We start from the raw sequence: 13,705 nt of genomic DNA, 5'->3' as shown, positions 1-13,705 counted from the left end.
TCACAGGGAAATGCTTCCTGTTTGCCTCCTCCTCTCCACCAATCACAGTTCACTTCCTGTCTGGGTGCCTGGCTAGTGAGTACTGTGGCTCCATTGTCCGACACACACATACACACATGTGCACACACACACTGCTGTTCTTTCTATGAACGCTTTTATTTCCCAGACGTTAATGGATTTCAGTTTGTAAAGTCATGCTGTGTCACAATGCCTCTGATATCTCGGTCACACACACGCACTCTTAAAATACACACTTCACTCTATTCATACACTTTCTCACTCAGGCCACAAACGTAGAGCGGTTCTAGGGGAAGACAAAAGTAATGAGACACACAAGGTCACTCGCAACATGCAAAGCAGTATGGGAAATGTGCTGTTCGTGTGTCAGTATGTGCAACTGTTGAAAGTACCTGATCAGTTATTGATGAATTGTGCAGCAAGTAAATCTATATAAACAAGCCAAATGTTGGATGATGTGTGAATGAAGGAGATATGGAGATTACCTCTTTTAATTTCTTTGTTTTTGTTGTGAATTTCTGTGTCTATTAAAATATAATTTGCTACTCTAACAAACAAATTTAGCATTTTAAATGATCTATTGTTTTATCAAGTCATCTCTTTTTCATTGAGATGTGTGTTTGGAGTCTCCACTGTTGGATTGGGTGTGATACACTAACTGAAAACACACTACTAATTATATCCAACCCTCTTTTTCTCTGACAGGTCTTTCACTAGGTGACGAGCAAGGGAGACAACCGATAGGTATTGTTCTCACTGTGTTGGGCGTTGTGGTGTTGGACTTCTGCGCAGATGCCACAGAAGGACCGATCAGAGCATATTTGCTGGACGTCGCAGATACAGAAGAACAAGACATGGCGCTTAATATCCACGCTGCCTCTGCAGGTTTGGCTGACTGATGCAAAAACTTTATTAAGATTTTAACGATTAATCTACAGGCAGACATTTGCTGTAGATGCAGTCGCCTTTTCATGCAAACGCCACTGAATGTATGCAGGTCTTGGCGGTGCAGTTGGCTATGCTCTTGGAGGTTTGGACTGGACACACACGTTCCTCGGAGCAATCTTCAAGTCCCAGGAGCAGATCTTATTCTTCTTTGCTGCCATCCTCTTCACCGCCTCTGTGGCGCTCCATCTCTTCAGCATCGAGGAGCAGCAGTACTCACCACAACACGACAGGCTCGACCAGGTACTGAACTGTCAAACTGGATTTTATTTCAATTAAGAGGGACAAAAAAAAAAAAAAAAAAAAAAGGTTTCAGGAATGTCAGAAAACGCTCATTTAATTTCCATCCTCTTACTAGGAGAGTCCAGATCCCGCCCAACTGCAGCCATCAGCCAATGGCAGGGCTGGACTTCTTGCCCCCAAGCTGGAAATGATTGGAGAGAACGATACGATCGAGACCTATGACCTCTATGATCCCTATGGCGACGACCAGTCGGAGCGTGGAGACATGGATATGGACTTCCTGGAGGTGGAGCTTGTGAGGAGTAAGTTCAATGACTCCCTGCTTCTTTACCTAGATGTTTTAAATACTCAGAAACAAACTCATCCCCTCTCTCTTGTTATTCTCTCTCCAGGTAAAAGTGACAGTGTTCTCGCCATGGCAGACGCAACTCTCGACCACCTGGACCACGACGCGTTGTTCCTGTGCCACCTAGAGCCGTCCATCTTTGCTGATCGCCTCTCACCCTATCACGGCTCGCCCCCTAGGACTGCTTCCTTCTTCCACCCCAATCACAGCAGCTCCCGCCCGCGACTCTCCAACCTCAGGCGCAGCAGCAGCACAGGAAGTGAAGACTTGCTCCGCCCCCACCACTCCAACCATCAAACACACGCTCCCGCCCCCAAGATTTCCCGCCTCTCAGCTTTCCTACAAGAGATGGAAAATGACGATGGGCAAGAGGCACTGCTGAACAACCAGCTTAATGAGCAGCGGACTCTGAATGGGCGGCTGTTAGCCAGTGTGAATAATCCTGATAGAGGCAGCATGAACAGGCTGAGTTCTAAAGGACAGGCACACCGTGCTGGGATGGTTAAAGGTCAGTATCTTATTATCATTATATACCCTGGACATTGGTAGCTTGAATAAAAATGGTGTGAATAAATTGCTAATAACACTTATAAAGCAAAAACAGGGTTATATAAGGAAAATTCATTCAAGAAAATGGAATTATCTGGGTCCCTGTGAATCAGTACCAACCCCTTTGTGGATTGCCATGAACAGCTCAAAATTTGTGATCATGTTGACTGTACTTACTGCTTTCTGCTTTGTGATTACCCACCCTGCTCGGGACAGAAAGACAACAAACCTGTGTGCCACACATCATGAAGAATCATGACTCTGCTGCAGCTCAGCAGTGGGTAACCAGCTACACTTTACCGTGGAGCTTAAAGTCACAGTCATCCAGAAACATGCTGTGAAGCTCTGTCAGTGTGAATGTCAGTCCTGCCTACATTACTGGACTGTGGGTATAGTTCTGTATGATGAGGACAGTACTGACCATATAGTTGCAGGCTCTCTTAATAATTCTTAACAAAACAGTCCAGTCGGTCTACAGGGTCATTTTATCAGACTATTCTCCTGTATCGGAATACAAGCACTGGAGGGGAAGCAGTTCATTGACCTAAGTATGTCTGACTCTACTATAGTAGGTGGCAATTAACCCACATTCTTCTTGATTGTATCTAGCTTTTTCCGCTGGACCTACATCACAGACCAAAGCATGGACAAAAGATTTATGAAACGACTTTTTCTTATTTTTCTAAAATTACAAATGAGAAGCACACTATTCCTTAGTGATTGTACTCTGTTGTTACTGACTTCTTAATAATCTGTATTTGATTTAGAGCAGTTTGTAAATATTCCAGGTGAGGAAAAAATGAATAAGGTTTATGAGGTAAACCTGTAAAATGTCTTAAACAAATATCTCCTCATCCAGCTGCCAGTACCGGAGCGCCCATGCGGCAGCCACACCACCGTCACATCTTCTACCGTCAGCCATCCTGCACTTTCTCCTACTACGGGCGGGTGGGGAACCACCGTTACCGCTACCGCCGAGCCAACGCCGCTTTGCTCATCAAGCCCTCTCGCAGCATGAACGACCTGTATGAAGTGGAGGCCCGGCACCGGAGGAGGAGCAGACAGAGGAACAGAAACCGTAGCGGAAACACAAACTCCTCCAGCGGGGATACAGAGAGTGAGGAGGGCGAGGTGAGGATGAATTTACCGATAAAACGGACAGCAACAGTTTATGTTATACTGTTTTTTTTTTTATAACCCTAATCTTAGCAGCTGCATCTGCTCCTGGTGTCGTATTTCTTTTTTGCTTACATCAGTGTTGTTTTCTTAATTTTCCTCGTTTCTGTTCAGGTTGAGACCACCGTGCGGCTGCTGTGGCTCTCCATGCTGAAGATGCCTCCGGAGCTGCTGCGGCTGTGTGCCTGCCACCTGCTCACCTGGTTCTCCATCATCGCAGAGGCCGTCTTCTTCACTGACTTCATGGGACAAGTCATCTACGAAGGAGATCCGACAGTATGAGAATCAGTTCCTTCAGTAAACACACGGACAGACAACTAGTGATGGACCTTCACTGCCTTCAAGTTGATGTATTTAATCAGCATGTCTGCAGGGCAAAGGAAAACATGTGATCTGCAACGTTTTATATCTTCTAACAAAAGACATTTATGCCATCACTGCTTTCTGTCTCTATTTTCATGATACTATGTTTCTATATCATGATGCAAGGCTGTCTGCAGATGTCACAGCTCAGTTAAGAACTAAGACTGATTTTCTCTTTCACAGGCTGCTGTTAACTCAACATCATTGGAAAATTATCACAGAGGAGTTCAGATGGGATGCTGGGGACTGGTTATATATGCCATGACTGCTGCTACATGCTCTGGTAACTGCACACACATACATTTAAATTTCTAGATTTGAATTGTTCTTGAAAGAATGGTGTCCTGACATTGAATTGTGGAGTTAAAAGCCAAAACTCCTCCTTTCCCAGCTATTCTTCAGAAGTATCTTGACAACTTTGACCTGAGCATTAAGATAATCTACATCCTGGGAACACTTGGATTCTCTATAGGTAAGAACCACAGTTGAAGAACATAAATAAGTAGAGCTTATTAGGCTTCAAGAGGGTTTATTTTCTTTTTTCTTCTCTCCCCCTCTCCATAGGAACTGCTATCATGGCAATCTTTCCTAATGTGTATGTTGCCATGGTGATGATCAGCAGCATGGGCATCATCTCAATGAGTATCTCCTACTGCCCTTATGCTCTGCTGGGGCAATATCACGAAATGAAAGCGGTATGGAAACGTTTTTTCCCTCAATTCTGAATGTTTGAAAACTCCCTGGAGTACATTAATGTACGTTACATTGGTTCCTAAGAGATGAAGTTCTTCTGAGCTTTACAGCCTCACTGCTGGATACACTCAGTGATGTGTTCCAAAACGAGCACAGAAAGGCACATTCTTATTTATTGTTGTTTTCTTAGATGGATATATCTGTATTTTTTCAAATAAAAGCTAAATTTAAGTCTCAGTTCAGTTTTCTGATAAAGAGTGTTGTCAACACAAACATTTAAAGGCCAGGGAAAAAAACAAGAGAGGATAAACTCCTGGTGCATTCCTGTTTATCTACCTTTTTCTGCTTTAATTCAATAAATTCAACAATATAATCTGTTCTGTATTGCTGATCTAGAATGTTAATGGTGGCAATTAATTAACTGCTTTTGATCATTACTGCTTTTTCATGTGGTTGTTGTTATCTATGACACACCTCTAAATATTTCAAATATTCCACTGCATCAGTTTTCAGTGCATGGGGGTACGTTGGGAGCTATCCACATTAAAATATATGTGGACTATTTTAACTTCTTACTTCAATGCTTTTTTCCTAACCTTAAAAAAGTGCTTTTAATGCGTAAGTTCAGCAGTAGTGCAAAGGAAGTAAAAATAAAATAACAGGAAAAAAGGAAATGAAAAGGAGCATTGTTGGACTCGCACATGAGTCATCTGCCTGTGAGTCTTGTGTCTATATCCCCCTACTCCCCTCAGACCTCCTTATATGACCTGTATTAGTTGTTGAGTACGCAGCTTTAAAGATTGACATTTTCCTGTTGCCATTTACTTTTAGTGCAGCCAGTCTGTCGTTTACTGCCACAGAAGGTTAACTGGCATTATGTGGTTGTGGAGCAGTTCCCATACGTGTCAGAAAGCGATGACAAAGAGGCACCCTGTGTGTTGAGAACTGACCGAACTGCAGTATGTCATAGATTGGAAATGAAAAGCTGTATTTAAGACTTACTTTACTTCTTCTGAAAGAAACAATCACATTGAAGAGAAGCTGGAGAGGGAGTTGGCTGACAGTAAACAAACTATGAAATAATACCAGACTTTAAAGTTGTTTTATATCTTTATTCATTATCGTTATCTAAAGATTAATTTTCCCAGCTTAGTTGGCAGCTTCCGAAGCTGTAATTTAATACTGATAACTGTGACTTTCTCTGGCTCCTGCAGTACATCCAGCACAGTCCTGGCAACTCGCGCAGAGGTTTTGGCATCGACTGTGCCATTTTATCCTGTCAGGTGAGCATTTCCCTTTCACTCATTATACTTTAAACATTATCTTCAAGGCATTACAGCCTAAACACAAAACATAATCTTTAAAACTGTGTCTACCCAATTGCAGGAATTCTAGGGGGAACTTCCCAATGCCAAGTGTTCAACACTTAATTCAGTCTGAGATGCAAATACCATTTTGAGAAAATTTTGTTGTGATTTTGCAGGTGTACATCAGTCAGATATTGGTGGCCTCAGCTCTGGGCTCTGTAGTGAAAGCTGTCGGCAGTGTTCGTGTCATTCCCATGGTGGCCTCTGGGGGCTCGCTCCTTGGTTTCTTCACCGCCTGCTTCCTGGTCATTTACCCGGCTTCAAACAACGGGTGACATACCACACATTCTGTCTTTTCTCCTAGCTTATTCAAAGCCTGACTCTTGGACCTTCATTGTGCTCCATTGGCTATTGTAAGGAATAAAGACAGTATTCAGGGCCCGATCTCTATGAAAAGGGCTCTTCTCTATCATCGAAGGAGTAGGTTAACCCAGAAAGTAGTCCTATTTCCTAAGCCACACTTTGAAGAGCCACAGCCTGTCTAGATGTGGAAACTTTGGCTCATAGCGAGACAGTTAATGTCACTATCCCTTTAATTTCAAAGTACAGTTCTAACAGATTTTCATTGTGCTTGACAGGGAGGGGGACTCAGCCAAAGCCTCAGTGAAACGGGCTTTGACAACACTGGAAAATCCAAACAGCAGCGAAGGTGCAGTTACCGTGGTGATAGAGAAACCCAGCTTTCTGAAGCTCACCAAGGAAGGCAAGGCCACCACCACCGCCACCGCCACCTGTCACTCTGAAAATGAGTCTGCTCTGTGATCGGCTGTCTGACTGGCTGCAGAAACAACTCTACTGGCTTTTAAAGTTACTGCTGTTGGACAAGACTTAAAGACGTGCCTCCATCTAGAGTTATTTGGGTCCACTCTGGGTGTCCCTTCTGGCTTTGACAAGGTTTTTCTGATGTAAACCACTCAATCTGCTGTGGGACCAGAGTCACAACTTATCATATAAAAATCCTGCTGGTCCCAGTGCTGTTGTAGTCATCAGCGAAATTCCCTCCACTCGGCACACACGGACATTTTATTGATCCAACAGGGTCGTCCAGGAGTGAGTAATTGATTTGTCTTGTTTTTAAGAAGAGGACGTTTCTGTCTCTCAGGGCCTTTAGGAGGTGCTACTGAGCAGCCGCTTAGATGGGAAACTTCAGGGGACTTCGATACAAACCCTTACACGCACACACCTCCTCAGCTGGGTCAACACAATCGAATGAACACCTGAGTAATAAACACTGCTGATGAACATTAGTCCTTGAAGCTGCAATCATTTAAAAAAAATAAAAAATGTTGAAAATCGTTCTTCCTCACCCTGGAGTCGGTTCGATCCAGTCTTGGCTTTGTGATACTGAAGCTGATTTGATGTGGATGTGTTTGTCTGCTGACTTTGTGTCTCAAGCGGAGGCACCTTGCACACCAAAATACCCGTGGCAACACACTCGGCTTTGTGGGACTCTGCAACAGTAGCTTTAAGACTCTGAAAACGCTGGACATGGCATTTTTGAAACTCTCTGATTTGGAGTGCCCAAAATTTTACTTTCACGTGGCAGGAGTGTTCAAATCTTTACTGAATCCTTATTGCATGACAAATATGATGATATATTACATGACCTACTCAGAAATATTGAGCATGAGCATAAAGAAACCTGTATATTGGTGGTCAAAAACATGAAAAGAAATCTATGTTTATCTGGTGAAATTCCACAAAAGAAAGAGCTCGGTGCAATGTGTGCAGTATACAGGGCATTACTATCCCAAATATTGTTTTACTGATAACTCACAAGGATCTTTCTGTTTGTTTTGACTAATCACAACTAACCTACATGCTGCATGTTAGACGAGCAGAGAAGAGGTAAACCAAATGTCTTTTTTTTTTTTTTCCTCTAAGAAAATGCTGTGAGCACAATGTTTGTCATTAACCGCACACCAGCTGAGCCATTGTTGCAAAGAATGTCACATGTTTCAGACAGAAAAGCATGACTTTTGAAATTTGGGTATTAATTTTTCCTTATAGGACTCCAGTAGGATGGAGCTTCCTGACAGTCTCTGTGTCCCTGTGTGAGAAAAGCAAGTTTTTACTGTGTTGAGATCTAATTGTTTATAACAACAGTTTTTAGACTTGTTGCTGAAGGTGAAGCAGATGATGATGGTCCTGTTTTGTGTCGTTCCACTTTAATAGGTCAAATATAATTAGTAGGTGCTGACTACTTCTGTGTGTAACGCATTTTATGGATGGATAAAAGGTTGTTGGAATCCTGAAGGAGAGCTGAAAAATATTTCACTTTAAGAAAATTGCTTCCACATTTTGTGAAATTCTCTTGCTCTTAACTGAGAGATAAAAAGGGGTATACCTCTCTGTACAAAAAAACTGAATTGCATTTATCTGATTTCAGCAAAGTTTTAAGTATTTGAGCTTGAGCCAGTTTGGGCTAAATATTGGAAAATTTAGTTGCATTTTGACCAAGTTTGAGCAATATGTGGTGACCTGGATTGAGGTCAGAAATGGACCTGGTTTGGTCCAGCTCTTGGACTTTAGTCAGCATGCTTTGCCTGACTATGGGGTACCATTTACACAGTACCTGGGCTGAATTATTTCCTCTTCCCTGCTAGATTTGGGCCTTTATGGGGTCACTCCATTTTTACAGCTTCTAGTTCTTGGTAGTTCTATCCGAATTGAGATAGATTATAGAGGCCCTATTAAACCAGACAGCTTGTTATTTGGTGAAGTGAAGCAAACAGTTGTGAGATCTTAAAAGCGCTAAATTAACAATTCTGGCTGCATCTGCTGACGGTAGACAGCAGCAGGGGTGATGGGGGATGAGGAAGTGAAACTGCTGAGTTTAGCTTAACGCCAACATTATCAGCATCCCAACACAGTGGGGAGATACCCACAGATTGTATAAAACTAATCTCTTATTAGTACTCATTGACATTTAGCGCTCAGTGATAAAATCAAGTATTCTGAATCTTATTGAATGTTTCCTCAGAAGACGTTGCTGGACATGTAAAAACAAACTTGAGAGGCAAAACGAAAGATTTATATATGTGTGCTGTGCTGTTTATTTTCTGGCTAATCAATTGTTACAATAACAGCTGATCAGCCGCAGAGGGGGATTTGAAATGATGCGGTGAGATTGTTGCTGGTGCAGCAGGGTCGTTTGTGGTTTTTCTGAAAACCGTTTCCGGTGCGTTTTTCATGGTGAAAGGCTTCAGATTTGGGTCAGTTTTGTATTTAGCTCCATCAACTGAAACATGCAAGTTGAAAGAAGGAGAAGTGAACATTTCTGTTGGATAATTAACGGTTAAAAGAATATTGTATTTGAGTGTGTGAATCATTTTGTTGAGAAGCTTATTTTCATTATTTCCCTCACCTATTATAATCTTGGGGTTTTCAACACTTGGCTGGAGTTTAATGGAGAGTTTAAACAGTTTTTTTTCCTAGTATACTTTACAAATTAGATTCCCTCTACGTTTTCAGGTACATTCAGTAAGTTGAAGACCAGAGCAGAGAGAGTATTTTGCTTCCTCGGTTGATCCTGCTCTGAATGTGGTGCTGGGACAGAGAAAAGCATGGAAATGGACGATGACAGAAGACGAGGAAGTTTAGATGCCAGAGTTTTGAATGACATCTATTTTTTTTTTTAAATGGACACAAAGCTTCAGTTAAAGGACTAACATGAAAATAAAAAAAATAGATGAAACTTTGGGTTTGGGAGGTTTGCATGCACCAACAGCAATATGCATGTGTGGAACACCAAAGTATGACTCCAGCTCCTTTCTTTGTTGTCCCAACAGGTCAGGGATGTATTTTCTAACGCACGACTGGACGTCTTCGTGTTTTTGTTTGACTTTAAACATGTGACATGTACTCTTTAAGCTGAAGCATTGTGCTTGCTCTGGGTCAGTACGCTCCAAACAAGCATGTGAGTTTTAAACATTTTTGCACAAGAATCAGGCTGCATTTGTCATGTTGCTTTTCAACTCAACACAAACGTGTGGATGGATGCTGTTGAAAAGCGTTTAAAGATGTGTGCAGACGAGAACCTCCAGGCTGCAAATACTTGAAGTGCAATGTGAGTGTTTCTGTTCCAACACAGTGAGAAAAGTCTCTGATTTGTGAGGGTATTTTTTTTCCTTAATGTCCCAAGCCTTCTTACCTGAATGTTCAGACAGCAGGGCTGCTAGCTCGGCCTGCTGGGAGATTGAGTTCTTAATCTTTGATTCCACCTTGTGACTTAATGTTTTTTAAAAAGTTGGTGAATGTGAGATGATTTCAGCTGAAATCACTCTTGTTTTGATGTTTGACGAGCCAGGATGGGCGTCCTTACATTGCACACAACTTGCACATGACAAGTAATAAGAAGAAGAAGAAGAAGAAAAAAAAAATTATAATTTTGTCAGAAAAGGAAGAAAGAAATAACTGTGGATATTTATTTTTTGAGCTTCTGTGTCCGTAAAAGGACACTTTTCACTTAGTTTCCAAAAGATTAAAGTAAAGATGTTCTATTGCTGTTGCGGGAGATGTTACCGGGGAGTGAACTGGACTCTATGTGTGAGTGAGTGTGTGAGTGAGTGAGTGAATGAATGAGTGTGTGAGTGAGTGAATGTGAAAGAAATTGTCTCATCGCTGTTCACATGTTAAGCAAAAGACAAGTATGTTATAAAGTGTTAATTTTTTGGTTCTTGTTCTCTGTTCTTTGCAATCACCTGGTTTACACTTAACTCTGGAAACATCGGCTGCAATACCGAAAGTTATTTACGAGTCTTTTTGTCTCTGTTCCGTTGTAGAAAATGTCTCTCTTTTTTTTTTTTTTGTACTTGTTCTTTAAATTTTAGGCTGAGCCACTCACAAGAATTTGGTCTTTGCACTTTTTCAGCAGCAGCAGCCATGTTGGCTCCACTGTCCTGATCACTGACTGTGGAACATGGAGGTGCAGCGATGCTGTTTTTGTATTTCCAGCCAGCAGCTGTCAGTGGCAGCGGCATGGCTGCTGTGCAGTTAGTTCAATCTGTCTAAACTCTGTGTGTGTGGCTCTGTTTGTAGTTCTTCGTGTGTTAAAGGTGGAGGACAGAGATGCCTATATACTTTGATTTTAATAGAGATTAAATCAAGAAGAATATTTAAAGAATGGGAAAGCAAATATATGCAGTGTACTATATATACATACATATATATATATATATATATATGTGCATATATATATATATGTGTGTGTGTGTATATATGCCTTGTTATTTTGAAAAAAAAGATGTAAATATACATATTTCTCTTTTAGTTTCTTCTTTTTTGCTGCTATAAAAAAGATGATTATTTTTGTCAGTAGTTTTGTTTTCTATATAAAGTCTGTATATATCTCTATGTTATCTAAATATGCTTGAGCCTTCCTAAGTAGGACTCTGGATCAACACTGTATGGGATGCACCTTTAAAAATCTGTTCAGAAGTAAACGTACAATGACGTCTTTCATTCTTTGTTCAACCCTCAGAAATATGGTGAAATTTGTGAAGGAACAATATGAAAAAATGGCCTCCACACACATCAAATATCTTTGCCCTACATCAAATTAAAACTAGAATGAAAGTCAATATAGATTAATGATAAAAGTGTTACATACAGAACCATAAAAATACAGATTATTTTCTATATTTCTAGTTTAAAGATAAAATGTATGTTGTCAGAGAAACCGTAGCTTGGCTTGCTCTTGTCAATTTTTGACTTGTTAATTCTTGATTTTTTTTTTTTTTTTTTTTTTTTTTTTCTAGCGAAAGCTGAATCTTGATATTGAAGAATAAAAGCATATTTTATCCATGTCGCAGCCCCCTGTGAAGAGAGTGAATCAGATCTAAAATGTTCACCTAATTTTTGAGCTGGTTTATTTCCTCTGAAACGCTATTTAGAAATGCTGAATTATTGTCATTTTGCTTGACCTAATTTCTTTAAGATTCTTTAAGCTAAAAAAAAAAAATGGTGATGAATATTGTTCCAAAATCAACATAAGTGCCCTGTACTCTGGATATAATTCATGCTTGGTGGATTTAAACTCTTTTTAGACATTTTCTTATGATTATGAAACTGTACCATTGTAAAGTGATTGAATGCATGTGCCTACAGTGTGAAGTCCTGCATAGATTTTCATCAGATCCATCAGCATTTTGACTAAAGTCCATCACAACTGTCATAAATCTTATTGTTTCCAGATTTTCCACAAAAAACCCAACTAACTGAAGGCTTTTTCAGGAGAAACATCAGGAAGGACAAACCACAGAGGGAGTTATTTAGGATCCGATAGAGGAATACTTAAATGTAAAATTTGATATATAAAGCGCTTTTAAAACAAAAGTTGCACCAAAGTCCAAAGTACAGCAAGAACATACAAACCCAGAGCATTAAAGGAAGTCGTCCATGAAAGCCCAGTAAAACACAATGGATGGAAAATCAGGGGAAAAAAATCCATAAAAATGTAAATTAAATGAGAATAAAAAGGTGTTGAGTTCTGCTTGAATCAAATCCAAAGAGAATAAATGGGCTTTAAAAGTTTCTATGGCCTGAGCAGTTCTTACATGAATAAGTAAGCTACTCTGGAGATCTCCTCTGGAGTAGAGACATCTTTCAACGTCTAAGAGTTTCTGGGGCTGTCGACCTCATCGTAACATCAGGGTGATCCACAGGGTCTGGTCATCCAAAATAAATTATCTCAGTCTTATTTCTGTTAAGATTTATTTATATCTTGATATCGTCTGCAGAATTATAGAGGGGATGTTCAAAATGGACTCCAAAGGCAAAATATATAATGAGAACAGGACAGATGAAGCCCTGAGGAACAGAAAAAACCCTCTTCTTCATGTATCTTCAAACCACTGTAGAGCAATAACAGTAATGCCGACACAGTTCATTACCTGTGGTTGGATTGTATGTCTTTATAAAAGAAACCCCATTATTGCCGTGTCGAACCCCACTGCACAACCCCTTGCAGAATCTGTTGAATCTGCCACTGTTCTGGAGTTTCTAGCTGTTGTGTGTTACATAAACATGTCATTTAACAATCAAATTTGTCCAGGGTAGAACAGGCAGAATAATAACAGACTGCTGTGAGCTTCATACCTCCTTGAAAATTAGAATTGTAGGTTATTATAACACAGCTTTAACAAATAGTGACACTGCTGGTGAGGAAACCGGCAGTCTGTTTTGTCTTTTTGTTGGGGGAAACATCTTAACTCAGCATCTTGAAAGCAGACGGCTGGTTTCCCGTGATGCTCTTCGGTAAAACCGCTGAGAGAGAAGATGAAAATGAGAAAACTCTGCTCTTGCAGAATCAACACTCACCTCAGCTCTTTCCATACAGAGAGGGAAGCTGAAACTCATGTATGTTTGACCCAGACTCATCATGTGACAGTAGGTCCAGCTGATGGTAAGTATGTGTGTGATGTTCTGAGGGATAAACTTACAGCCCGAGGACATTATGTCAAGTGAACTGTAATAACCTGCTCTTGACTCTCCAGAGTAATAAAAAGGAAATTACACTATCTGATGACTCAAATTGTCTCACCATCTGACATGAATTGACATTGGTACAGCTCAACGATTATTTTACTTAAAGAATTTTATTTTGAAATGTTACAATTTTAAGGTTTATTGGGAGGAAAATCATCTGTAATGTACATGTTTATATATAAAAATACTCATGTGTTCAGTCTGCATTTTATGTTGCACTGAATTCAGTAACGTCAAAGGTCGACATCTGTGAATTTCATAACCTATATTCACAAGGAGTGAGATAAGAGAAGGCATCAGTGTCCATCAGCTACAACAGAAACAAAAGTATTAAAGTCACAGAGAGCTTTGCATTTGACAAATCATTAAACAGCTGTAGGTTAACTGGTGATTCTAAATTGACCACAGGATTGTGTGTGACTGTGATTGGAGGTTTGTCTCATTTGTTGATGTGTTGGCCCTGTGATGGACCGGTGATCTGTCCAGGGTGTAGCCCGCCTCTTGCCTCTCGATGGCA

At 40.5% G+C, this 13,705-nt stretch overlaps 1 protein-coding gene across 1 annotated transcript in view; it reads left to right on the top strand.

The window, feature by feature from the left end:
• LOC140274585 (solute carrier family 45 member 4) overlaps nt 1-11,163 on the top strand; it is a 62,613-nt gene extending 51,450 nt beyond the window's left edge. The window contains exons 5-16 of the mRNA XM_072369914.1: nt 724-903; nt 1,016-1,206; nt 1,322-1,508; nt 1,599-2,060; nt 2,961-3,232; nt 3,392-3,553; nt 3,824-3,923; nt 4,032-4,112; nt 4,205-4,335; nt 5,548-5,616; nt 5,817-5,971; nt 6,279-11,163. Of these exons, the coding sequence (XP_072226015.1) occupies nt 724-903; nt 1,016-1,206; nt 1,322-1,508; nt 1,599-2,060; nt 2,961-3,232; nt 3,392-3,553; nt 3,824-3,923; nt 4,032-4,112; nt 4,205-4,335; nt 5,548-5,616; nt 5,817-5,971; nt 6,279-6,462 (2,174 nt within the window). The 3' untranslated portion in view covers nt 6,463-11,163. The remainder of the gene's footprint in view (nt 1-723; nt 904-1,015; nt 1,207-1,321; nt 1,509-1,598; nt 2,061-2,960; nt 3,233-3,391; nt 3,554-3,823; nt 3,924-4,031; nt 4,113-4,204; nt 4,336-5,547; nt 5,617-5,816; nt 5,972-6,278) is intronic.
• Nucleotides 11,164-13,705: the final 2,542 nt, after the last annotated feature.

Source organism: Leuresthes tenuis, unplaced genomic scaffold (assembly GCF_036924035.1).
Source record: "Leuresthes tenuis unplaced genomic scaffold, fLeuTen1.0.hap1 SCAF_18, whole genome shotgun sequence".
NCBI classification, from domain to species: Eukaryota; Metazoa; Chordata; class Actinopteri; order Atheriniformes; family Atherinopsidae; genus Leuresthes; species Leuresthes tenuis.
The sequence above is the reverse complement of the archived record's forward strand: the minus strand, read 5'-3'. Positions and strand labels throughout refer to the sequence as shown.